We start from the raw sequence: 24783 nt of genomic DNA on the forward strand, positions 1-24783 counted from the left end.
CCAGGACCCTTGGATCATGACCTGAGCTGAAGGCAGACACTTAACCAACTGAGCCACCCAGGAAACCCCATCCCCTGCCTTTTTTGTTGTAGTTGTCATTCATGATGATGATTTTAAAGAGTCTAGGCCAGGTGCCCTGTAGAATATCCCATTTTCTGAATTTGTCTGATTCTTTCCTCATTGCTTACATTCAGTGAAAACATTTTGGCAGGAACATTACATAGATGATGTTGTGTACTTCTATGGTATCACATCATGAAGCACATGATACCTGTTTGTCTCATTATTGGCAATACTAAACTTGATCACTTGGTCCAAGTGGTATCTGCCAGATCTCACCATTGGAAAGGTACCCTTTTCCTTTTGAAATTAATAAATAGGGCGCCTGGGTGGCTCAGTTGGTTAAGCGACTGCCTTCAGCTCAGGTCATGATCCCAGGGTCCTGGGATCGAGTCCCGCATCGGGCTCCCTGCTCTGCGGGGAGCCTGCTTCTCCCTCTCCCACTCCCCCTGCTTGTGTTCCCTCTCTCGCTGTGTCTCTCTCTGTCAAATAAATAAATAAAATCTTTAAAAAGAAATTAATAAATAATGTGAGACCATGTGAAAATCTGTTCCCCCCAAATCTGTCACCCACTAGTTTTAGCATTCATTGATGATTCCTCTCTGAATCAGTTATTCCACTGGGGCTTATACAATGGTGATTTTGGGGGATCTATCATCCTATAGATATCATCTGGTATTCTTCTATAGAGATCTTTCCCTCCTCTTCTTCTCTATTATCTACTTTTTAAAATATCACTGTGGACTCTTGGTTTGTTATTTCTGCTTGATGTGTTAAAATTTTTTGCCATTATTATTATTTTTGATGTTCATATTTCCCATACTTGGTCAGAGGGAGTCCCTTCAGACTGGCTCTTGTGTCTTTTTTGACAGGGCCCAATTAGTCTTTGAGCATTTCCTTGCTTTTTGGCACAAATCTATGCTCTAGGATTGTCTTCTACTTTCCCTGCCCTAGCCCTGGAATCAGTCATTTCTTCAAGGAACCCTGGCTCCTTTTAATGGGGGATGGTTTTAAAAACCAAGATCTGAGCACTAAGTGTGCTCATTGGTACTGGGATGCCATTTCTTTTTGACTTTCTCTGGAGGCAGAACTGGGGAACAGAATGACTTCATACTGATACCCATAATTCTAATGCAACATCACAAGTTTCTTTTTTCCTTTCCCCATTCTGTATACCCCTTCACCCACATTGTGGACCGTGTTTCCCAACAGCATCAGTATATTTCCCTCTTGGCTGAATCCTACACTATGTGCACAATGATTTTCGATTACTACATCAGAACCACTACCAACAAGGAAACCTCCAAGTTACTTTCAATATTTTTTGCTATAATTACTTTTATCCTTAGACTGCATTTCACCATAGGTTTAAAAGTACCATGTTTAAAAGTTACAAGACTTAACTCTATTTTTTTCCTAGGGTGATTATGTTATAATTTAACACACAGTTGGGTTCACTTGCATAGATTGGCTTCAGTTTTAGGATCTGCTTTTTTTTCATATATTTAAATGTAAGGTTATTTTAAGAATGTATAGCAGAAGAACCGCTAGGTGCTAGGTATACAATCGTGAACCAAACAAAACAATTTCCTGCCTTCATACATTGTAGAGGTGAAGACAGTGATAAGTGAAGAAATTAAAATGTACTCTACATCAGGCATTGATAAGGGTCATGAAAAAAGATAAAGCAGGTGAGAGGGTTGCAGAGTGGTGGAGGTGCTACTGTGGATAAGATTGTCCGAGGCTCTCTGGAGACAGTCGGGTAGAGCACATGGAGCAGAATGAGTGAGGTAGTAAAGCTCTAGCTACAGTTACCTTGGAGAAGAGCTTTCTTGGAAGGAGGAATAGCAAATGCAAAGACTGAGTTGGGGACAGACTCATGGAAAAGCACGGAGCCACTGTAGAAGGATCTGAGATGGGAGAGGCAGGCAGATCATGTAGGTCCATGGTAGAGTTTGGACTTAGTATTCTAAGTGTAATGGGAACTCGTTGAAGGGTGCAGTGTTCACTGAAAGAGTAGTTAGAATCAAATTCAATTCAACACACATGTTTGAGTGACTACTATGTCTGAGGCATTGGACAAGTATTAGAAATTCAGTGATTAATAAGACACTAACTCTACCCTAAATCTGTAAGCCTGGCAATAAATACAATACCAAATGAAAAGTACAATTAGAGAAGTAGGTATAATGACAAATAGCACAAGGAGAGTGCACATAGCTACCTCTCAATGTGGGATCCTCAGGAAAGGCCAAACAGAAGAGGGGTTACAGTTAAGCTGGATTTTGAATTATGAGGAGACATGTGTTAGTCAAGGCTGTTTTGCTTATAACCCTATTCAAAATGGCTTGAGTAAAATAGGAGATCAGCTGATTCATGGCTGGGTCTGGGTGCTCAAACGCTGTCGCCAGGAATTTGTCTCTTATTCTTTCTTGATCTATTTGCTTGGCTTTGCACGTCACTGGTTTCATTCTAAGCTACGGTTTTTTCACCAGTGCCCTTGCCCCTCCACCCCACTCCAGAGCTCTAAGTATAGCCTATCAGCTCAACTTTTCTTTCCCAATATATTCCACCCATATTCCCGAATCTCATGTGATCCATTTGGATCCCATGCCTGTTCTAGAACTAATAACTGGGGTCAACGGGATGGACAAACAGGTTGGCAATAATGGTGCCAGAGGCCCACCCCAGTGCTCTGGGAGGGGTAGGATCATAGGGGGACCCTCACCTTCTGAATCACAAGACCTGAGAGAGGGAGATGAGTGAAGATGAGGGAAGATCCTGGTGATTATACCAGAGGAAGGGCTGGAAGGATGCTGGGCAAGCTCAAACCACAAATATTTACTGTAAGGGAGTCACGGTGAAAAATAGTCTAAGTTTTTTCAAGGAAATGGCAAGTTAATGGAACTAGGAATTTCCTTCTCTTCCACCTGCTTTCTTCTCTTTCTGTTTGGAAGGATATTCTGACTGGCATATCATACTTAACGTCTTTTTTAAGCCAATTATTTGGTCAGGATTATGTAGGATCTCTACCAATCATTCCCTGAGGCAGGTTGGGCAAAGGGGCAGGAAGTGACACTCCTGTCATTTTGGAAACAACCCTGGAAAATGCCCAGTCTCCACCTCCAACAGAAGAGTGATCTGCTTACTGTGTAATTCCTGCCTTGCAAATAACATGGCGATGTTGTTAACCATGATGTTGGACTTTCAGCAAAGCTGCCAAATTCTGGATGAAGAATTTGTCTATTTCATGTCTGCCTGGCAGTTTCATGCCTGTAATTTCCGAATGTGTGTGGGAAAGGACAATTTTCTTTTTACATTCTTTGCTGCCAGGATGAATACTTTTAAGGAAACCTATGCCTTCCAAGTGATGGAGGAAGATGTGAACGAGGGAGGGCAGGACCTGGTCTAGAGATGCAGTTGCCAGGCAGCATCATCTTCATATGAACTACGCGGGGTACATTAAATCTGGGGCCACATCTCTTTCTAGAAGGAAGAGCACTAAATAATAATGCCTTGATGGTTCGTTTTATTAGAATGAATGCTATATTTTTCCAGTCCAGTTTGTTCCTTCCAATCTTTTGTTTTAAGGCCAGGAAGCAGAAAGGAAACGTGGAGGAGTTCTGGGTTAATAATCAGGAGACCTGAGAGTCATTGCTGGCTTTGCCTCTCTGGATGATTCCAGGCAAGTTTCTTAACCTCTCTTGGACTCTGCTTTTCATCTTACAGTCAGAGGGCTTGGATTTTAGATTAGATCACTTCCAGGGATATTTTACTTTCCTAGATGTTCAAGCATAGTTACCTAGATATGTTTGTAAAGCATCTGTATGCAATTGCAATTTTAACGTAATACCCACCCTCCTTCTCTCCACAAAAAAAAAAAAAAAAAAGGTTATGATAGATTTTTCCAGAAAGGGAAATCCTTTCTCTTCAGAACTCTTAATTTCCGCACACTCTTACGGAGACCAAACAAATAGTGCCATTAAATAGTAGAGTCGTCCTTGAAAAATAAATGGTAAACTTGGAAATGGTTTTCTGCTTTTCAATGAAAATGTACTGGACCTAAATATCCTTCCCATTTGTGTACTATGAATGAGGGTTAGCATGGTGCTGGAAGGGTCTGGAGCACCCTGACTTTGGTGCAAGGGAGTCTGGAAGTAATAACAATACCTACTACATAGGATTGTTTTGAGCATTTAATTAGATAATCCTCCTCAAATATTTAACGGAGTGATGGCTGTGGTGAGTACCCAACACATGATGACTATTATTACCATTCATGGTGAAAAGCTGGATTAATATATTACGGCTCCAAAGCATATGGCCTAATGCATGTAGACAGGGGCTGAGATATTTAAAAAGTTCTGCTCACTTGTTTTTGGGATGTGGCATTTTCTCTCCTATTATTTTGAAATTGTCTTTATTTTTTTATTTATTTTTAAAGATTTTATTTATTTGTTTGAGAGAGAAAGAATGTGAGATAGAGAGCATGAGCAGGGGGGAGGGGCAGGCTCTCTCTGAACAGGGAGCCCACCCCGGGGCTTGATCCCAGGACTCCGGGACCTGACCTGAGCAGAAGGCAAACGCTTAACCAACTGAGCCACCCAGGCGTCCCTGAAATCATCTTTAAAAGAAATAGTTTGCTTTGTCTAAAAAATGATGACGGAGCTTAGAAGTTGATATTTAAAGTTCTGGATAGTAGCAAAATGTGTGGGGACTGACCCAGGCTCCTGGCCACTGCCGCGTGGACCACGGCGAGCCCACAACCAGGCATACTGTGGGATTCACAGGCAGTGGAAGGCCAAGGGAAGAACGGCCTATCTCTTTCCCTTCTCTCCATTTCTGCCCAGAGCACCAACTGGAATTAATTTTCTCTAAAGAGAGACAAATGTGTCTGTAAATCACCCTCCTCAAGGCATGAAAAAAATGTACTTCAAAAAGAGAAACAAGCTGCATTTAATTCACATAATTAACTTTCTTTATAAGTGTTATCCTTTCCGAGCCAATAACTATTAGTGAGATTGCTCTTGTTCTTGAGGGACAGACACACTTTAGAATCCTCTCAAGTGGACATGGGCCCAGCTAGAAATTAAAGTGAAACAGCCCTCACTGGGAGGCAGGGAGGTAGTGGGAGGAAGGGGAACTGCCCATTGTTCTCTGAGCACGTGGCTTTGTGTCCACTCCCAAGAAAGATTCCACGCCTGTTGGTGGCTGTGGCCATGAATGGGGAGCTCGTCCAAAATGGCAGAACGTGTGGTTAACAGTGGGCATCTCTTCTTGATCAGCAAGAAGGAGCCTACTCTCCTCAGCAGCAATTTTGCAACCATGGTTAATTTGAGGGCCCAATAAAGGCAAAACTTTGAAGCTGTTTAAAAATTAGTGAGCTTAATAGGATACTTCATCTGTCATCTTCATCTGCATGAGTGAAATCCTGCTGGAATCACGGAGTCTGACAACCTTTATTGAAATCATCATGGTCCAGTGGGTTCGGGTTGCAGGCTCCCGATAGGTGAAAGCCATGTTTGTGTAATTTGTTTCATACAATACTAAGCACAGTGCTTATTGAATGTTCTAGAGCAGCTTTGTGCAAGGTTGTTGCTAGGTAAAAATATTGGTGATATTTCTCTCCAGCGTCTTTTCATTTCCCTTCTCTCTCTGCACTATGTCCCAGGCCCTGGGGACCATCCTTTCTACTCCCTTATTTCCTCCCCGACCCTCAGCCTTCCTTTCTTTCCTTGGCTGTCTGGTGCTCAGGTCCTGTTTCTTCAGGCTTGTTCCATCTCCATCATGATTGTTCTCTTTCTCTCCCCCTTTCTGACTTATCAGCACACTGTCCATTAGAAAGGATCTGCTACATTAAACTTACTCCCAACATGCTTGTATTTGAGTAGAGGACAGAGCCCAAGCCATAGAAAGATAGTTGTAATAGGGGCATTTCCAGCACTGATGTACAAGCAGGAGTTAGAGAACACCTCTGCAGGCCTACACCATTATCCTTTCAGCCCTGGCTTGAATTTGGTAGCCAGAAGGGGGCCTTCAAGAGTCTACAGTTCAGGGACGCCTGGGTGGCTCAGTCGGTTAAGCGTCTGCCTTCAGCTCGGGTCATGATCCCAGGGTCCTGGGATCGAGTCCCACATCGGGCTCCTTGCTCAGCAGGCAGCCTGCTTCTCCCTCTCCCACTCCCCCTGCTTGTGCTCTCTCTCTCTGACAAATAAATAAAATCTTTAAAAAAAAAAAAAAAGAGTCTATAGTTCACTTTTTCTATTTATAGCTCTTATTTGAGAATATTGGAAGTGGACTATATGGCAGGCATGGTGCTAAGCATTGTTTCATGCATGTCATGGCTATTTGAAGCTTGCACTGTTAGTATCATCTCCATTATATAGCCGAGACGACTTGAGGCTTGGAGAGCTTAGGTCAGCCTTACCAAGGTCACTCGGCCAGGACTGAGACTGAAGCAGCCAGATTCCAGAGCCCAAAGCCTACAAACAAGAAACTGGCTAAGGATTGGAACCCTGCTTATGTAGGTGCTATCTGGAGCCTGGGTGCTCTCTCCTTGAAATCTCCGTCTCCAAAACCTGCCTCTTCCCAGAAAGCAGGTGCACTGTTGTGGAAGGGAGTTGACATCCCTTCCATATTTCATGCAGAATCTCTGAGAGTTATCAACCTTATACAAACAGAAGTTCCCTGCCCTTTTGGAGGTTGCTGTCTTTCCGGCGAAGACTAAGTTTTAATCATAAAGACTAAGCTTTGATCATAAAGTTTTATAGAGTAAATGGAAGTTTCAAGTGACATAAAGGCTTGAAGTCCATGGAATGCAGTTATTAGATGACATTCAAGCCGCTTTAACTCTTGACATGACAAATGTCTATTTTCAGTTATGTTCATCTGACCTGCCAATATTTCCTTTTAGACTTGAAAATGAATTTGTGACTTAGAACTGGAAGTTTGTAACTTTTGACCACCTTCCCCCAATTGCCTCTCCCCCCAGCCTCTGCTTCTGGTAACCACAAGTCTGATCTCTTTTTGTTTGCTTTTTGTGTGTGTTTTTTAGATTCCACATATAAGTAAGATTATACACTATTTGTCTTTCTCTGACTTATTTCACTTAACGTAATGTCTTCAAGGTTTATCCATGTTGTCACAAATGGTAGGATTTCCTTGGTTTTTATGGCTGGATAATATTCCATTGTATGTATATACCACAACTTCTTTACTCATGCATCCATCGATGGACACTTAGGTTGTTTCCATGTCTTGGCTGTTGTAAATAACAATGCTATGAAAATGGGTGGGGCGGGGGCAGCTATCTTTTCAAGTTAGTGTTTTCATTTCCTTTGGATATATTTTCAGAAGTAGAACTGCTGGATCATATGGTAGTTCTATTTTTAAATTTTTGAGGCTCCTCTGTACTGTTTTCCATACTGGCTGTACTGGATTTTTTTTTTTAAAGCGTCTTTTCAATACAAAATAAGAATATATCATTTGGAAGCCAGCGTGTACCTTGCCTAAATATGTGACTAATAGATACAGATCAAAATGTTTTTCTTATGTCTTTTCCTAGAGATTATGCATTTCTTTTAAGCTCCTTTTCAAGAAAAATAGATGTTTAGATAAAGTCATCCTCTTGTTAGAAGCCTTTTTTTTTTTTTTTTTAATTGCAGCAGTGTGGACTAGAAATTAGATGACACACAGTCTAGAAATGTCTAGGAAGTTGTAGAGATTACCACAATGCTGAAGTTCCAGCTTTCCCTGTTCATTAATTCTCTGAGCTGGCCATTTTAAGGACATACCTCCATCGCTCAGAGAAAATAATGGTGCTGAGGGAAGGAAGAGTCCACCCCGAGGCTAGATGAAGTCAAGGTTGCTCTCACTGAGTCCTGTTCTCTTGACTACTGTGTCATCTATTATTCCATTACACTTAGGCTTTTCACCAGTTTTTGTGGTTTTTCAATGTGGGTCTAAAACTCTCTTCAAAGCATATCCCCTTATTCTCTCTGATCGCCCCCATAAATGGGGGTGGCTCCACCAACACTGTATGGTTGGGAAGTGCTTAGAGGACAGGGCTCTCTCCAGAAGGGCAGCCCACCTTGTTTCCTTCTGGGGACCTGAAGGAGCCCCTTCCAGCTCTGAAGTGAATTTTTCAACGAGACATTCATTCCAACTGGAGTGGCTGGGGGTTGGGGGAGGGGCACAGCAGAGCAAAGGGCACAGAGTAACCCCTGAGCGTCCTCAACATGCCATTCCTGAGGTTGATCACTCTACCTCTTCCCATTCTGGGCAGAGCTTGGGAACTAGGGCCTGTGGATAGTGACACTCTGTGTCCAGGTTCAGGTGTGTCTCATTTCAGAGGCCATTGCTCAGTATCATCCAGAGAGGTTCTGCATGTTTTACCATACAGTGTATAACTAGAAGCAAGGCAGAGAATGAATATAGCTGCATCTATTTTTTTTTTAACTAAACTTTAGTAAGAAATGTAGTGGAGAAATGCAGAGTAGTTTAAACAATAGTAACAGCTAACATATGTGAAATTTCTGCAAGAAGACATTGTTTCCATTAGAGTCTTATCCTCTGACACGATTTTTTTTTCTTCTAGGGGAGCTGATTGAAACTTGATTTTAGATATAAAAGCTTTTTTCCTCCTTTAAAAGTAACCGGGTGGCAGGGGTACAGTAAGTCGTTGCGGAAACATGTAAGAAGGGAGAGCTTCAGATGGAATACACAATTACAAGTTTCTTTAAGTCCAATTTAATTGTGCTTTTACACATCTGGATAATTAACAAGCATTACATTCTCTCTAGACCATTTTTACAAGTACAATATGCTCCTAACGTGATTTCCATTAGGCTGTTCCAAACATCATTTAAGAACTCAGAAAGATTGCAGACGGAGATTTGAAACCACTGTTCAGCTGTGATGTGGAGACCTTTTCCTTTCGTGGGGGAAATAAAAGACTGAGAACCGAATTCTGAGATCTGTGTGATATAAGAGGAAAACTGGAGGTTTACTGCTTCTATAAGCCCCAGCAAATGCAAGCATATACAAATACACCCTAATATCTCTGGGCCTTCTCGTCAGAGGCGAGCTCAAAATAGGGTCACTGTGGGGAAAATGAGCCATGCAACAACGGTGCTGGAAATTGTGGCTGGAAGCTTCTTTAAATACTAGAAAGGAGTAACAAGGGCAGACGAAAATTCTGACGTGTCGATCACTAACCTAGTTTGAATTATTGTGTTAGATAAACACGTTTGTCTGGCTGAGTTCCTCATTTGAGGGTCACTGCTGAATTCTAAAATAATAATGTGTTCAGATTGTTTCTGGCCACGCTTTTCCTCTTTCCTTTTATAATCGCTTTGATGCTATTCCGAGCTTTTATGAGGCCAGGGTCTGATCCGATGGTAGAAGGTTGGTGTTAATTCACAGATGTCAGGAGCTTCGTTGCCCAGCTGCTGCCCACATTGATGAGCCCCAGCAAGAGATCAGAGAGACCACAGGGCCGAGAGTTGTGGTGGTTGTTGCTCTCGTCGTCGTTACGGACAGAACTCAGAACAAAAGAAGCAAGAGTTCATAAAATTATAGGATTACAGTTGTAAGTCCTAAGGGGCCATATAGTTCATTTCTGATCCATCGGACAGCCACACCTCAATTCTCCCCCCTAAAATAAAGGTTTCTATTCTACTTAAAATATATCCAGAAAAGAGAAAACTGGGCAAATAGAACATTAGATTTATTGTCTGGTTGTCTTTTAAAGTGCTCGTGGTGGTCAGAGAATCATTAAATTGAGAAATAAATGATTCAGGAAGAATAAACTAGTCTGATCATGCAGGAAAAAAATGTCTCAACAAGGAGAGCGAAAATAATTGAAATTTCATTATACTGTTTCAGTGTCTGTTTTCCATAAAATAATCGTATAATTGTCTACTGTGTGACAGCCTGAGCCACTCAACCAATGGAATGATTAATGGAAACAGCAGTGAAGGATTTGTCACGCTGACACAGGGCGAGGAAGTGTGTGATAGTCATTAGAAAGCAAAAATGAGATAAACATCACCGTTAGGCTAGCAGATGTGGACTGAACATTGAGGAAACTGTTTTGGACACGGTTATAGAACTACCTATCTCACCGTCTTGTTTTCTTTAAATGGTCAGCTTAGCAAGCATGTAGTAGATGAACCCAAGGCTGAGCCCCAGCTTGGGAAACCACAGACTCATAGTCTCCAGGACCATTGACTGAAGCATGGTTTGACATGAGAAATGGGAGATGTGGAGGCAGCTGAGCCTTGATGGAATTCCAGCCAGGCACATGATTGGAATGCACAGACCCTTGTTTTCATCATTTTAAAATATGGGAAGATAACATTAACTTTAAATTAGTTCAATTTAAAGTGGGGGAGGTAGCCTGTTTGTAGTCGATGCTCAGAAATTGAGTAGGTGTTCCTTCTTAGTTTCCTGCCTGGATCTATCCCAGATACGCATGGTGGCCGCAAAGCGGAGGGTGCCCTAAAAATGTGGCTGTTTTGGCCTGAATTTGTCATCACCATCATCAGAGCAACTTAAAATATACGCCCTTCCATCTCAGAAAGAGTTAAAGAGATGCTTTCTTGCCAGGTCTTATAACAAGACAACTTGAATGATAACATCCAATAGAGAAAAAATGTTTAGCAGTAATGTCAGATTAGTCATTTATTTATCAAGTATGTTTTTATGTTCCTACTGTGTGCTGGGCAAGGTACACAATGTGAGAATAATAATCCACGAAATGGCAAACTTCACCCCATCACATAATGGTCAAGTTTTTGTAATATTTTTTCAGAAGAAATGATTAACTTAACAAGCGCAAGTTCTATGCTTTATTCATTTTTGTGTCTTCTCAAATGTCTGCCACGATGCCTTTGACAGAAGAGTTGCCTAATAAACTATCACTGAATGAAGACTGTATGATACATCTTTAGCAGTAAAATGAATACTCAAGGAAATTTGGGTTTTTTGGTTCATCTTACGGAAATTATATCTGATAAATGTTCACTTATTGCTCCTAACAGGAGAGTATAGCACTGTTATGCAACAAACCACATTTCAGGCATGTAAACACATCTTTATATCACCTCAAGGAAGCTAAAATGTGCTCATGGTTATGAATGGATACACTGTTTTGCACAATACTCAGCCTAAATAATTACTGTTGTCCCAGGGGGGCTGCATCAGTGAGGAGATCTTGTATAAATTATGCAAATTACATTATTTTATCATACCTTGGAAAGAATATAGGTTTGGGAGTAAGTCAGAGCAGGTTAGATTCTAACTCTACCACTTAACTTCTCTGAGCCTCAATGCCTTCATATTGATATGGGAGTAATGACATCTGCAGCATATGATTAGGGTATGGAATAAATGAGAGCTCTTGGGGTCTCCCAGCCTTTGAACTACAGACCCCTGCAGAGCCTTGGAAATATTACAAAGGATCTGCGGACTCATATGTACCTATTCCATGCCTTTAGTCTATTTTGAACATATATGCATTAGTGTTTTTCAAATGCTTGTAGGTTAATTCAAGACTCACTCATTCAACAACTGTGTTTTGAGCACTAACAAATAAACAGCATCAGGCATAGGGGCTATACTAAACTACAAAACAGACAGATAACCCTGTTCATGGATCTTCTATTCTAGTGTGGGTGGGAGAATAACTAAACAAGATAAATAAGTAAAAGTTTATAGGGAAGTGATAAGGATTCGATGAAAAAAGAGAGAGAGGAAATATAAAATGTAAAAAAAAGGGGGGGAGAGTTTTAAAATTTTAGATGGGGTGGCCAAGGAAAGCATCCCTAGAAGGTCTCACTGAAGCAAGTAAGGGAGTTAACCATATGGACATCTGGGGGAAGAGCATTCCAGGTCGAGGGAGCAGCTAATACAAAGGCCCTTGTGGAAGGAACAGTACGGATCACAATCATGACTGGTCCAAGAGGGGCTGGAGAGGAATGAGCGAGAAGGTAGTAGGGCACAGTGTTAATGAAGTGACCAGATCATGCAATACTTATGTCTCTGAAAAAGCACTCTGCTTTTTCTCTGAGGGACTTGGGGAGTCGTCAGAGGGTTTGAGCAGAGGAGTGGCAAGATCAGATTCATATTTTAGTAGACCACTGTCTTGAAAATAGACTGGATGAGGGGAAGGAGAAAAGCAGGGGGGCCAGTTAGGCTACAGCAATAATCCAGGCAAGAGATGATGGAACTTGGAGCAAGGTGATGAAGGGGGTGTGTGCAAAGACCCTGGATTCTGGACCTATTTTGACAGAATAGGTAGAGTTGACAAGGTTCACTGATGGACTTTTATGGGGTGTGAGAGAAAGAGAGATAAGGAATGGCACTGCGGTGCCTGGGTGGCTCAGTGGGTTAAGCGTCTGCCTCTTGATCTCAGCTCAGGTCTCCATCTCAGGGTTGTGAGTTCAAGCTCTGCGATGCGCTCTGCACTGGGCGTGGAGCCTGCTTGAAAAGAAAAGAAAAAGAAATGACACCATGATTTTTGGCCTAAGCAATGAGAACAGAGTTATCACTAATAGGCTGTAAGGAAGGCTTGGGGATTCAAGCTTCATTTTGAACATATGAAGTTTAATATTAGACATATAAGTGGAGATGTCAAAAGGCAGGTTTTTAGTGTAAAAAATACAAAACTATTTTTTTAAAGATTTTATTTATTTATTTATTTGAGAGAGAGAGTGTGGGGAGCAGGGGCGGGGGGGAGAGGCAGAGGGAGAGAAAGTCCCAAGCAGACTCCGCACGGAGTGCAGAACCCAATGTGGAGCTCAATCCCATGACCCTGAGATCATGACCTGAGCTGAAACTGAGTCAGAGGCTCAACGGACTGCACCACCCAGGCGCCCCAATACAAAGCTATTTTTAAAATATTCCTGAATAGTAGCTTTTTTCAGCAGAGTCTAAAAATAGAGTTATAATGTTTATGTCCACATAATATTTTTAAATTGAAAAAAAACCATGTACTTGGAAAGGTTGGAAACAGACATAATTGTCAAGTGACAATTTCAGTAGCCAGTAAATATACTTTCTATCTCCTCTTGCTTTAATACATGTAGATTTCAAACTGCAGCATCATACAGATTTTGAAATCTTAATTTTGGCCTTGAGATTTTTTTTTATTTTTTAATAAAGTTTTTAATGGAGCTTTCTGGAAAGACAAGCCCTATGGGTGGCAGAATTGAGAATTGTGTCGGCTGGCCCACGTTATTTTCTTTTGGAAGGAAATTAGACTGTTCACCTAGTCCATGTCCCCTTGTCATTTTTTTGTGCACCTCACCGGTGACTTGCATGTGAGAGAAGTGAGAGACAGAGCTCTGTGCTATTGTGGAATTTACAGCGTAAGGTAAAATATGTGGTAGGTCTCATGTGGAAATACTGCTGTTTTATTGTTATTTTAATTAGCTTAAACACATGATGGTTATAGCACCAATTTGCGATGGTTCATTTTCACATCTACCCTTCTCAGTCGTACGCGGGGAAGTACATACCAGCCCTTGCACACTATATCCACACCTTCGGCCCCATGATGACAACGAAGATCAACCTTAAAGGAATTGCTCTTGGAGATGCGTATTTTGATCCTGAATCAGTAGGTGTCTCCTTTTTCCTTTCCATTCTGCCCTTCAAGGAGATTAAATCCCCTTTAATCCAATGGAGGCTCGGACCTTAGAGACCTAACTTGATGGAGGGAAATAATGTTGTCTGGTTGACTTTCTAATGATTTAAAGCCTTCTCATTTTCTTATTTTTTATTTTTTTAATTTTATTTTATTATGTTAAAACCTTCTCATTTTTACCAAATGTTTTAAGGTGTCAACTTATTATGTCAGCCTAGGTTGGTCGTGAGTGGGAACGTGGGGCATGCGCACAAGTGTGTGTGTGATGTTTCTGTGTATTTTGTGCGTGTGTGTGGTGTGTGTATGTTTGGGGTTTGTGTGTGTTGTGTATGTGTTTGTGTGTTCTGCCAGGTACACGCGCGTGTATAACTGTCTTGCGTGGCTAATTCCCGCACGAGATTGACAAATGACAGAGGGTTATTTCACCAAGCAAGCGGGCTTCCCTGACTTCTCTCTTTCTTTCCCTGTGTCGTTTGTGTTTCTCTTTTCTCCTCAGATCATAGGGGGCTATGCCACATTCCTGTACCAAATTGGCTTGTTGGATGAGAAGCAGAGAAAGTACTTCCAGAAGCAGTGTGATGACTGTGTGAAATACATCAGGGAGAAGAGGTGGCTTCAAGCCTTTGAAGTGAGTTCTGGACCTACATTGCCTGGAGCAATGAGAACCATCTGAGCCGGGTCCTAGAAGCATCGCGGTACTCAGACATTTTGTTGTTGTTAGAGAAGGTGTAGCTGGTACGCTGATGGGGCAGATGAGTGCGGGCTCAGAGTGAAGGAAAGAACCGTCCAGGTCTTTTTGAATTTACTTTGGCTGTATTTTAAACCTGCAGTCACCTTGGAGTGTTTATCTAGCTATGTCTTTCATTAACTGTTTTGATTTCTTTAAATGCTGTGTAGGCCCTAAAGGCATGCCCTATCACAAGGAAATCAGAAGAAAGGCAACCCAGAAAGGAGATACATATGCTTCCGCATATGCTCAAAACCCTTCAGAAGGGTGATATCCACACACGGCCTTCCAGCTGGAGACGTGGCCTCAGTGTGTGACGAATGTCACGTGTTTCTGTGTGTCAGGAACAAAGATGATAAAGCCTAGTGATCTGAAACTTTCACAAAGAGCTGTTGGTATTTGTAAATATTGTCACAATGCTCCCCTAAAATTGAATTTGAGAATCAAATACTACGGTTCTATTCCTTGCCCTTTTTGTTGAGATGGGGGGAGTTATTTAAAATCTGAGATTATACTAAATATTTATATACAGGAGTTTGAGTTTTTGGTTTGGTTTGGTTTGGTTTTTCCAGTGCAGACAAAGATCGTGTATCACTTATCTTTTTTAGGTTGTTTTGTTTGTTTGTTTGTTTGTTTGCCATCTTTACCATAGAGCCATCATGTTTCACATATTAGTAAATGAGGCAAAGATTGCATTTGGAGGACTTCAGTCTTTGTTCTTGGGAACACATCCTGTATTAGTTTACCTAACAGCATTATTGTTGTTAAGGCTGAGGCCTGATATTAATAGTCTTCTAGGCACTGCAGGTCAGCTGGTTCAGATCAAAGCAGGAGACATACAAACTCAGGGAGAAAGGGGTAACAAGGTTAAGCTCCATTTAATAAGCAGGGTGCCTCGCGCTGCCTGAAATCCCCAAAGCAGTCAATGCCCTTACCGTCAGTTCTGACAGCAGCAAGATGTGCAGCTGAAACCATCCCTCAAGATGCCAACAGCCTCCGGTTTGCCTGTGCCAGGACAGCTGGTGTGGCTGCAGAGTGCGGATTCAGAATGTCTGTGCAATTATAAATGCAAAGGAAGAGGGATCTTATGGGGACATGTAAGATCCCTCTTCCATGTGCAATGACACTATTTTCAGGTCTGGTTTTTGGCTATCTGTCTAGTAGGCAGAAAGGGTAAAAGGATTGAACCTCTAGAATTTAAAATTAATATCAAATGTTACGTCACGTGAGACCAATTGGCAAGTGAGAGATTTGATGTGTTTTTGAAGAAGCATACAGGGATTAAGTGATGTCAAGAGGAAAAGCATCTGATGGACCGTAAGGGGTAAGGAAAGCAGAAAGATGTCCTTGCTGCATGTGCTGCAGCAGCCTGAGTACCTGCAGGATTAACGAAACTCTTGAAAAGTTCAGGTCATTTTGTGTATTCAGAGGTAATGAGAAGATGGTCCATGAGGTTAGAGCTCTCCCAAACTAGATTCGTCAGAAAACAAAGCAAAAGGCACAAAAACCCAAAACAAAACAAGACCAAAACAACAACAAACCTAGGAAGGTATGCAATGTCTCTGTGACCATTGATCCAATAACTTGAGTGATGAATTCACTTAATAATCTTTGTTTTATTTTAAGGGAAATAGATAAGCTGATACTTAGGAAAGTAGCCAGTAGAGGTAAAATGTGTGTCAGCGTATGTAATAGAAGGCTTGGAGAAATCCTGAGACCCAAGAGAGTACATTGTCAAAATCACAAGCCTAAATAATAAAGCCTGTTGGATGCTCTGATCCCTTAATATGATTTAGTTAATAAAAAAGCAGTAACTTGGAGCTGGAGGGAATTTTATAGACTGTCTTCTGCCCCTACACACATGCACACATCCACACTTCACTGATGAGGAGGCTGAGGCCAGGAGGGACTGCATTCAGTGGCCAAAAACCACATAATAGACTGTGGCAGGCCTAGGACTGGAATCATCCCCCGCCCCCCCCCCACCTCGCCTCATGATTCCCACCCTGGTATTCTCCAGTGGTAACTTTCATGCAGTCTGTAAAAATCCTGGAGCATTCAGACATTCTGCAAGATGCACAGTGGCCCATCTCTGGCCCTGTATTGTCCCCCTTACCATGACAACGTTCTGGATCACAAAGTTCTTTCTGTGAAACAAATTTTGACCAAAACCTGGATCTCACAGGTCTTGACCACCCACCTCACTTGTTTGACAACAAATGATTTTTGACTCTTTCTGAAATTAGATCCATTCTTAAGGGTAGAATTTATATTCCCATTGGTGTTGAAAATAATTTTTTTTTTTTTTAAAGATTTTATTTATTTATTTGACAGAGAGAGACACAGCGAGAGAGGGAACACAAGCAGGGGGAGCGGGAGAGGGAGAAGCAGGCTTCCCGCTGAGCAGGGAGCCCGATGTGGGGCTCGATCCCAGGATCTTGGGATCATGACCCGAGCCGAAGGCAGACGCTTAACGACTGAGCCACCCAGGCGCCCCAAGCTGTCCAATTATTATTCTAATTTATTTCTTTTTTAAAAAAATATTTTATTTATTTATTTGACAGAGAGAGACACAGCGAGAGAGGGAACACAAGCAGGGGGAGTGGGTAAGGGAGAAGCAGGCTTCCTGCTGAGCAGGGAGCCCGATGCGGGGCTCGATCCCAGGACCCTGGGATCATGACCTGAGCTGAAGGCAGACGCTTAACGACTGAGCCACCCAGGCGCCCCTGTTGAAGATACTTTGTAAAGATAAAAAAAATACCACCTATATTCAGGACTGCCACTAGCCTACGGTGTTGCCTCTGGGTGGACAAGTTAGAAAAAGACACCTCCTCTGAGTTGACAGAGTCCTGTGGATTCAGGGTTTGGCAAGTGGATGCCACCATTGTGCGAGAATAAAGATGGCTATTTCTCCAAACACAGCCCAAGTGTGGTTATCCAGCTTGGCAACCAGAACTCTGGCTGCGTCTCTACCCCTCAGCCAGGCATCCCCAGTGCAGTGCACAGTGTGCAGCCAGTGGTGCTGAGTGACTGTAGCATTTCTAGAGCATACTTAGTGCTCCCCCCACCCCCTTCCACAATGACGATCCTTTTCATACTTGGTCTCTAGCCCTGTGGCAATAGTCACTGGGATAAATTAAGTTGCTTCATGTTTGGTAAAGAAAACTGATCTAATAAAATAATGGAATTTTATATTAAACCCAAAAGCGTGGCCAGAGAGAGTTGAAGACTAAGAGAGACGGCAGTCTGCCCCTTGGAGAGCTAGCGTGTGGGGGGTGGAGCATGTAGGCTGGAGAGGCATGGCCTGGGCTTGAGTCTCTCCTCTGACATTATTAGTGAGGCACCCTTGGTAAGTGACTTAACCTCTGTGTGCCTCAGTTTCCTCACCTGTAAAACTAGGATACTACTGTCCTGAATTCTTACCGTGTAAGAAAACCTAAAATCATACCTGATCATTGGTTTTGAAAATGTGTCGAATTCATCCTTTTTACAAGAGCCCCTTACAAACTCAATATCCTCATCCCAAAACGTCCCAATGTTCTCAATCTCTTTTGTAAGTATTCCCTTCATCTTCTTGCTCTACCCCAAAGCTGCTTCTCCCCTGCTTCTGTCACTTCCCCTCTCAAGCAGGGGCTGAGTTCTGTCTCAGCTACTTTGTACCACTTGGTTCATGGGTAGAGTGGGTGTCCTCCTTGCTCCTCATTGCTGTCCTCAGATCATGTTCTGTCCCTCCAGAAGCACTGAGCTCTGCCTCTCACATTCTCACATGGTCCCACCTACCACTCCTTACAGTTACCTACCACCCTCCAGCTTTCTCCTTCCCATCCCTGAGAGTGCCTCACTGTCATTCTATCTCAAGGGCATCACGCTTGTCATCATTTCTAGTGAGACCTGTGTTTCCCCCTCCCTGCAGTGCACCTTGCGCTCACACACACACACACATGCCATGACACTTCCTACTCTCCTTCTCCTCTTTAGTTTCCTCCTTAACACTTACCACACTGCATGTTTTTCCTATGAGTGCTTGCTTCTTGTCCCCCTCGAGGATATAAGCTCCGGGAGGGAGGACTTTCGCTCTCTTGTTCATGCTGCTGTGTCCCCAATGCCTGGGACAGTGTCTAGCACAGAGAAGAGGTGCAATAAATGGTCACTGAATGAAACGATGCAGGAATGAGAAAACTATTGAATCAATGCAATGACAAGTGCCTGTGTGTTTTTACCAACCCTGAAGTTTTCCTCCTCTCTCTCTCTCCTGACCTAGGTACTGGATAAACTACTAGACGGTGACTTAACAAACAACCCTTCTTACTTCCAGAATATCACAGGATGTCCTAGTTACTACAGCATATTACAGTGCAAGGTAATGACAACATTTTTAAAAAGATGATAGTGTTTGCTTAAACTTTTGGCAAAACCAAACTTCTTCCCATTTGAGAAATACTGTAGGTGACTTTATACTAGATAAATATGTCCTCACTGTATTGCATTATTTGGTCTACTAATCTATAGGATTTCCCCCTCACTGATGTATATGTTATAATCTGACCATCAAGAGTGTCTGATATTCCAGATAACTCAAAATAATCTCTGATTAACACAATTTACCGCCCCCCCCCCCCTCCAGTAGAGCTTGTTACACAGACTTCTTTTGTCAAGGACAGAGGCCAGGATTGCAGTTCTGGGTATTAGGTTCCAGAATGCCAAGGCTGTAGTGAGTTTCTTGAAAATGTCCACATTATTTGTTCTATACTTAAAACAGCTTGGATAATCAAAACTGCCAAAGCCTTTAGGAAAATATTTGCTTTGTCTTACTTTTAACTTAAGATGGTTTGTGCACTTAGTATGGCCCTCACTTCAAGCCCTTTGGAATATTTCTCAAAATATTCAAGTAGTTTTCTTCATAAAAGTAGGCCAAAGTTGATGTCTTCTGTGCAGAATTAAATCAAACAAAAGGAGCCAAGGTGGGTATTTGGATTTGTATCATCTTTATCTAGTGTATATGACAATACATCTTGTTTTTAAAATTGCCTTATTTATGAACTATTTTGTAAATAAAATATAAAGCTAATTTCATTAGAATCTGCCAACCCTGTGGTTTTGGATTTAGATTCTACCAAGAGAAAACCATATGGTAGGCAAGAGAGAAACAGAATTGTAATCACATTTCTTTTTCCTTTACAAAGTAATGTATTCAAAAGATTAGCAAAAATTGAGGGTGCACGAAATTGTTGATCTCAAACTCTTTTTTATCCTTTTGTAATTTTTAAAAAAGCATTTATACCTTTTTTTCTTTTAGTATGATGAATATCATAGACTTTACAATATCACTGACTTTTATGCAGTATTTTTTTTTTAAAAGATTTTATTTATTTATTTGACAGAGAGAGACACAGCGAGAGAGGGAACACAAGCAGGGGGAGTGGGAGAGGGAGAAGCAGGCTTCCCGCGGAGCAGGGAGCCCGATGCGGGGCTCGATCCCCGGACCCTGGGATCATGACCTGAGCCGAAGGTAGACGCTTAACGACTGAGCCACCCAGGTGCCCCTGCAGTATTTTTTTCTTAATAAGGCTCATGGACAACTTTTCTTTTGTCTCATGTCCTTCATAAAGTCATCTGTTTTTACACTTGGCATATTTCCCCCCTTCAGTTATGGTTAGCTGATTATTTTATTCGTGTGGTTTTAATAAACAGCAGAACATGAAAAAGAAAGCCTCAGCTTTTAACCCACCAGACCACCACCCTGGCTCCAGTGGTCCATTTGACTTTCGTCCCATAGAGCCTCAGACAAGGAGCAAATTGCTTTTGATAATCTCACCTCTTCTTCTGTTTTCCCTGTCTTTGCCTCAAATGGGGTCCTTGAGGGGAGTCAGAGATTGCAGAAGATGACTTACCAAGAAAGGAAAATTGAGCATTTAAATGCAAATGGGGCACTGGCTCTGAAAATATCAGATCATCCAGTTTTGTTGTTAGTAAAATTTAAACTCCCTCAGAACCCCCAAATTAAAAATTTCAGTGTGGAGACCAGTTAATAGTCATGTCTCATCTTGTTCATTATGGTTTATGTCAGGAGAAATTTGCAGCTTTCCCAGCATGCTGTTCCTGCCACCCAGTCATGTTCCCTAATATTTTTCTGATGTTCCCTTCTGCCAGGAACCTGAGGACCAAAATTACTACGGGAAATTTTTGTCCCTCCCACAAGTGAGGCAAGCCATCCATGTGGGAAACCGGACCTTTAGTGATGGATCCGAAGTTGAAAAGTACATGCGAGAAGATACAGTAAAGTCCGTTAAGCTCTGGTTAGCTGAACTCATGAACAATTACAAGGTAAGAGAGTTACTTCAGTTACTGTCTATTTCAGGAACTTTTTAGATTACCCAGAGTGGAAGTGACTTTCTCTTGTTTGTAATTCAACTTCTGCCGTTTTGTCTTTACTTTTAGGATATTTTACAAATACAAATAACAACCCTCAGACTGTTTGATTTCTTTGAATTAAGTTTTATTTTTGCCTCCTAATTAAATAACTATCCCTTGGTAGTTTCTTAAAATGAAATTCTCTTTGGCATATGCCACGTCTCATTATTTCTTGAGAAAGGAAGTACAGCAGAGCCAACATGACTGGCCTTGTGGAAGCCAATTTTGCCTTATTGCTTGCTTTATAATATTAATCCCAATGAAGTCAGGGATAAATGAAATCAACTGATTATTCCAAAAAGTACATTTTACCTCATAATTGTATTCATTTCCATTGCTCTATCACAATTTTTTCAGTATCTGCTTTAAGCCTGAAACAGTGCTAGGCTGTCAGCTTGAAACAATGAATGAGAAAAGGTCCATGTTTTGAGGAGTATAAATTCAAGCACTTTGTTTATCTGAGATGTTCTGCCTGATTTGCGGCTGGAGGTACCCAAAGAAAGTGAAAGCATGAAGCCCTGAAAATGCAGGCAGACAGGGCATGGACCCTAGAATTCTCACCATGAGGGAAGGATACCAAGAGCAAGTGATGTGGGGAAAAGTCATCCTATGAATTTCTTTCCTGCTACTACTATTCTCACCTCCTCCCCTGATCTTCCTGAGCTGTTATCCTCTGTCCTAGGCCTGGTCTGTGGGGCACCTCCACAGGCTAAGTGTGTTCATGATAGAGGGGACCACCACCTGAGATGAGCCACCTCCTCTCTAGTTCCTGGCAGAGTAATGTTAGAGATGAACAAAAACCAGGGCAGCCAATAGTCAACACACCTTTGTATGAATTAGAAAAAAAGACAGCCTCCCCTCAGGATTCTTTAGTTCCATTGGTCAAAAAATTCTCCTAATATATTACTTTAATTTGAACCAACCTCTTTACTACCATTTTCTGCCATGAGGAATACACATGTCTACAAGGTCTATATTAGGAATACTTTCCCTTGGGGATTGTTCTGTGTGCAGCCCTCAGTACTATGCGGGGAGTCTGTCGCCCAAGGTACCCTTACTAGATTGTGTTCTGAACTATGCCAGACCTCGAAGGCCCATGTTTTGGTGCTGTCTCTAGTACACAGTTTGAGTCCCTCGACATACAACCCTTATTGAAAAAACATCTACGGTCAGTGGCATGCAGTCTACAAACCCATTATAAATTTGCAGAATTTGATGAAATACTTTCTAAGAAAGAAAGAGTCTAGCTAGATGAGGTCAGAATTTCAACCGTCCTTGTGTTTGGTTCCGTCGGGGTCCTGAGTGCTTGCCTACTTGGAGCCTTCTCTGCACACCTTTTTTTTTTTTTTTTTAGAGATTTTATTTATTTCAGAGAGAGAGAGAGTTCATGAGCATGGAGGAAGGGTATAGGGAGAAGCAGACTCCCCGCTGAGCAGGGAGCCCAACACAGGACTCGATTCCAGGACCCTGAGATCATGACCTGAGTCAAAGGTAGACGCCTAACCAGCTGAGCCACCCAGGCGCCCCTCTGCACACCTTTTTAAAGCACTTAGTTGGTTGTCCTCATCTCTGAGCTCTCAGACCATGTTGTCTCTACCGCTGTGGCCACATTTAGCATCCTGGAATGTCATTGCAGGCTGTCCATTCCAACACCAACCTGGAGCAGATGTCAATTACAAATGAATGAATGAATGAAAAATCCATTCTATAAATTAGTGCTACATCAAAGATATAGCTAATAAATTTGTCCATGATTCATTAGATATTATCTACAAATTCATTAGGCCAGAAAGAGCCGAGCACTTGTGTTTTCAAGACATAAACAGTGGGCTATAATATAACATTAAAGAATACAAAGTGGTTTTTTTTTTGAGTGGAGAGCAGATAAGGAAGTTCTACGTACATTTTTTGTGCCCTTGGGAGATACATTTTCCCACTGTCTAAATTTCACTAGAATATGATTCTTTTCTCAGCCAAGGGAGGATAGGGAGGAACACACAGCTCACCTGATGATAAAAACTCTCCTGATGCTGACTAATTGCCATAGAGTATCCCCTTGATTGATGAAGACTATATTGATTAAAAATGATCCAGTATTTCGATACATAAACATCTCTGTCCCTGTTCCCTATGTATCTTAAACCTACCAAAATGAATTCCAGTGAAATCAGAATATTCTTTAAACTTTAAACTCTTAATCAGTCGTCAGAAAAAAGAGGATAGATTGGTGGTACAGATAAACCATGTTTCCATAAAGAAAGAGAACAAAGTATGCAGTCAGTCTGAGCGCAGACCAAAAGTGACTGCTGCTGAAACAGACTACATATTCATTGCTACAGCTGGTGTTGCCTGCGGGGCAATGATTATCTTTGGCTTGTTGTCTGTTAATGATGGTGAACCTCAAAGTATATGCAGTAGAATCAGAACAACCTAGGTTGTCTTAAAACATTAGTACCCTCAAAATTATATTTATGCAAGTCTCAGTGCTAATTTGTCATAGAAAATAGCATACATGTTTCTATTCATAGGAACATGGACATCTTTTTCCAGTACTTGATTCATTTTAGGCAATGTGGAGTATCTCTGATGGGCTGAGGAAGACCTTCATCAGTTTCTGGGAACTAAGAGAATGGCTGTGGCACATCAGTTTCTGTGTGAGCTGCGTAGAAACATAATCCTTTTCTTGTAATGACTTATAGGGAATGCGTACTCAAAGTCATTCTCTTCCATTAACTTCAGATGTTTGGGCAGTAAAATGAAATATATTAGCAGTTTCCAAAATAAGTAGGAGAAGAAATAATCCGTTGGACTATTGGAATTCTCATGATTAAGTCAGATTACAATACTATCAGGATTTTTAGAGTTAGCTGGGTCATAAAGCATGATGGTTATGAGCATGGGTTCTTAAATATTTTGAGTTTGAATTCTGGTTCACCATTCACTGGCTCTGTTCCTTTGGGGGAAGATACTTATAACCTCTCTGTTCTTCAGCTTTCTTATCTGTAAAATGGGAATAATAATAGTACTTATAGGTGAGTTCTTGTGAGATTTAAATGGATTACATATGTAAAAACACTTAGAATAATGACTAGTGGTTAGAAAGTGCTTGAAAATATAGGCTATTACCAATGATGTTCAACAAATTTTAGCAATGGTCCTTAAGCACATGATACATAAAAAAGTTATATAAGAAACCCTGAAAAACACAAAAATAAGAAAGACTTAACAGACTTTTGGTTTCCAGTTCAGCATGTAAGGAGCTTAGAATTTACCACTCGATCTGAAGAATAAGTAAAAAGTTAACCAAACTGAAAAGTCAACAACTCTTCTTAGATCTGTGAGAGAAGTGAGGTCAGAGGGCAAACTACTTCTCCGCAAGTTGGAAAGAGGCGAATACAGAGAACCACAACTTATCTGAGTAGAAACCTCCATAGTAACCAATGCCAAGGTAGAAAAACCTGAACTGTAAGTTTTTATAATAGGAAAATGAACAACCCATTAAAAAATGGTCAAAGACCTTAACACACCCAAGTCTTAAGACCTTAACCTCACTCAAGAAGATATACAGATGGCATGTAAGCCTATGCAGAGATGTTCAACGTGACGTGTCATTAGAGTTGCAAATGTAAACAATGAGATGCCACTACGCACCTATGAGAATGGCCAAAATCCAGAACACTGACAACACTAAGTGCTAGGGAGGATGCAGAGGAACAGGAACTCTCATTCATTGCTGGTGGGAATGCACAATACTATAGCCACTTTGGAAGACAGTTTGGGAGTCTGTTGTTTGCTTGTGGTTTTGTTTTTTTTTTTTATAAAACTAAACAACTTTTACCATATAATCCAGTAATCATACTCCTTGGTATTTACCCAAATGGATTGAAAAACCATGTCTACACAAGATACTTCATGCAGGTGTTTACAGCATCTTTAT

The 24783-nt window shown here is 41.5% G+C and overlaps 1 protein-coding gene across 5 annotated transcripts in view; it reads left to right on the plus strand.

Annotated features, from left to right (window-relative positions):
• The window catches only part of CPVL (carboxypeptidase vitellogenic like), a 101623-nt gene that overhangs the window by 50227 nt on the left and 26613 nt on the right, over window positions 1–24783 (plus strand). For all 5 annotated transcript variants that reach the window (XM_081800331.1, XM_081800334.1, XM_081800332.1 and 2 more), the window contains 4 exons: window positions 13559–13681; window positions 14205–14336; window positions 18697–18795; window positions 20586–20759. In XM_081800331.1, coding sequence (XP_081656457.1) covers window positions 13559–13681; window positions 14205–14336; window positions 18697–18795; window positions 20586–20759 — 528 coding nt within the window. The remainder of the gene's footprint in view (window positions 1–13558; window positions 13682–14204; window positions 14337–18696; window positions 18796–20585; window positions 20760–24783) is intronic.

The sequence above is a fragment of the Leptonychotes weddellii genome, chromosome 12 (genome assembly GCF_054177405.1).
Source record: "Leptonychotes weddellii isolate Sample4059 chromosome 12, ASM5417740v2, whole genome shotgun sequence".
In the NCBI taxonomy this organism is placed as follows: Eukaryota; Metazoa; Chordata; class Mammalia; order Carnivora; family Phocidae; genus Leptonychotes; species Leptonychotes weddellii.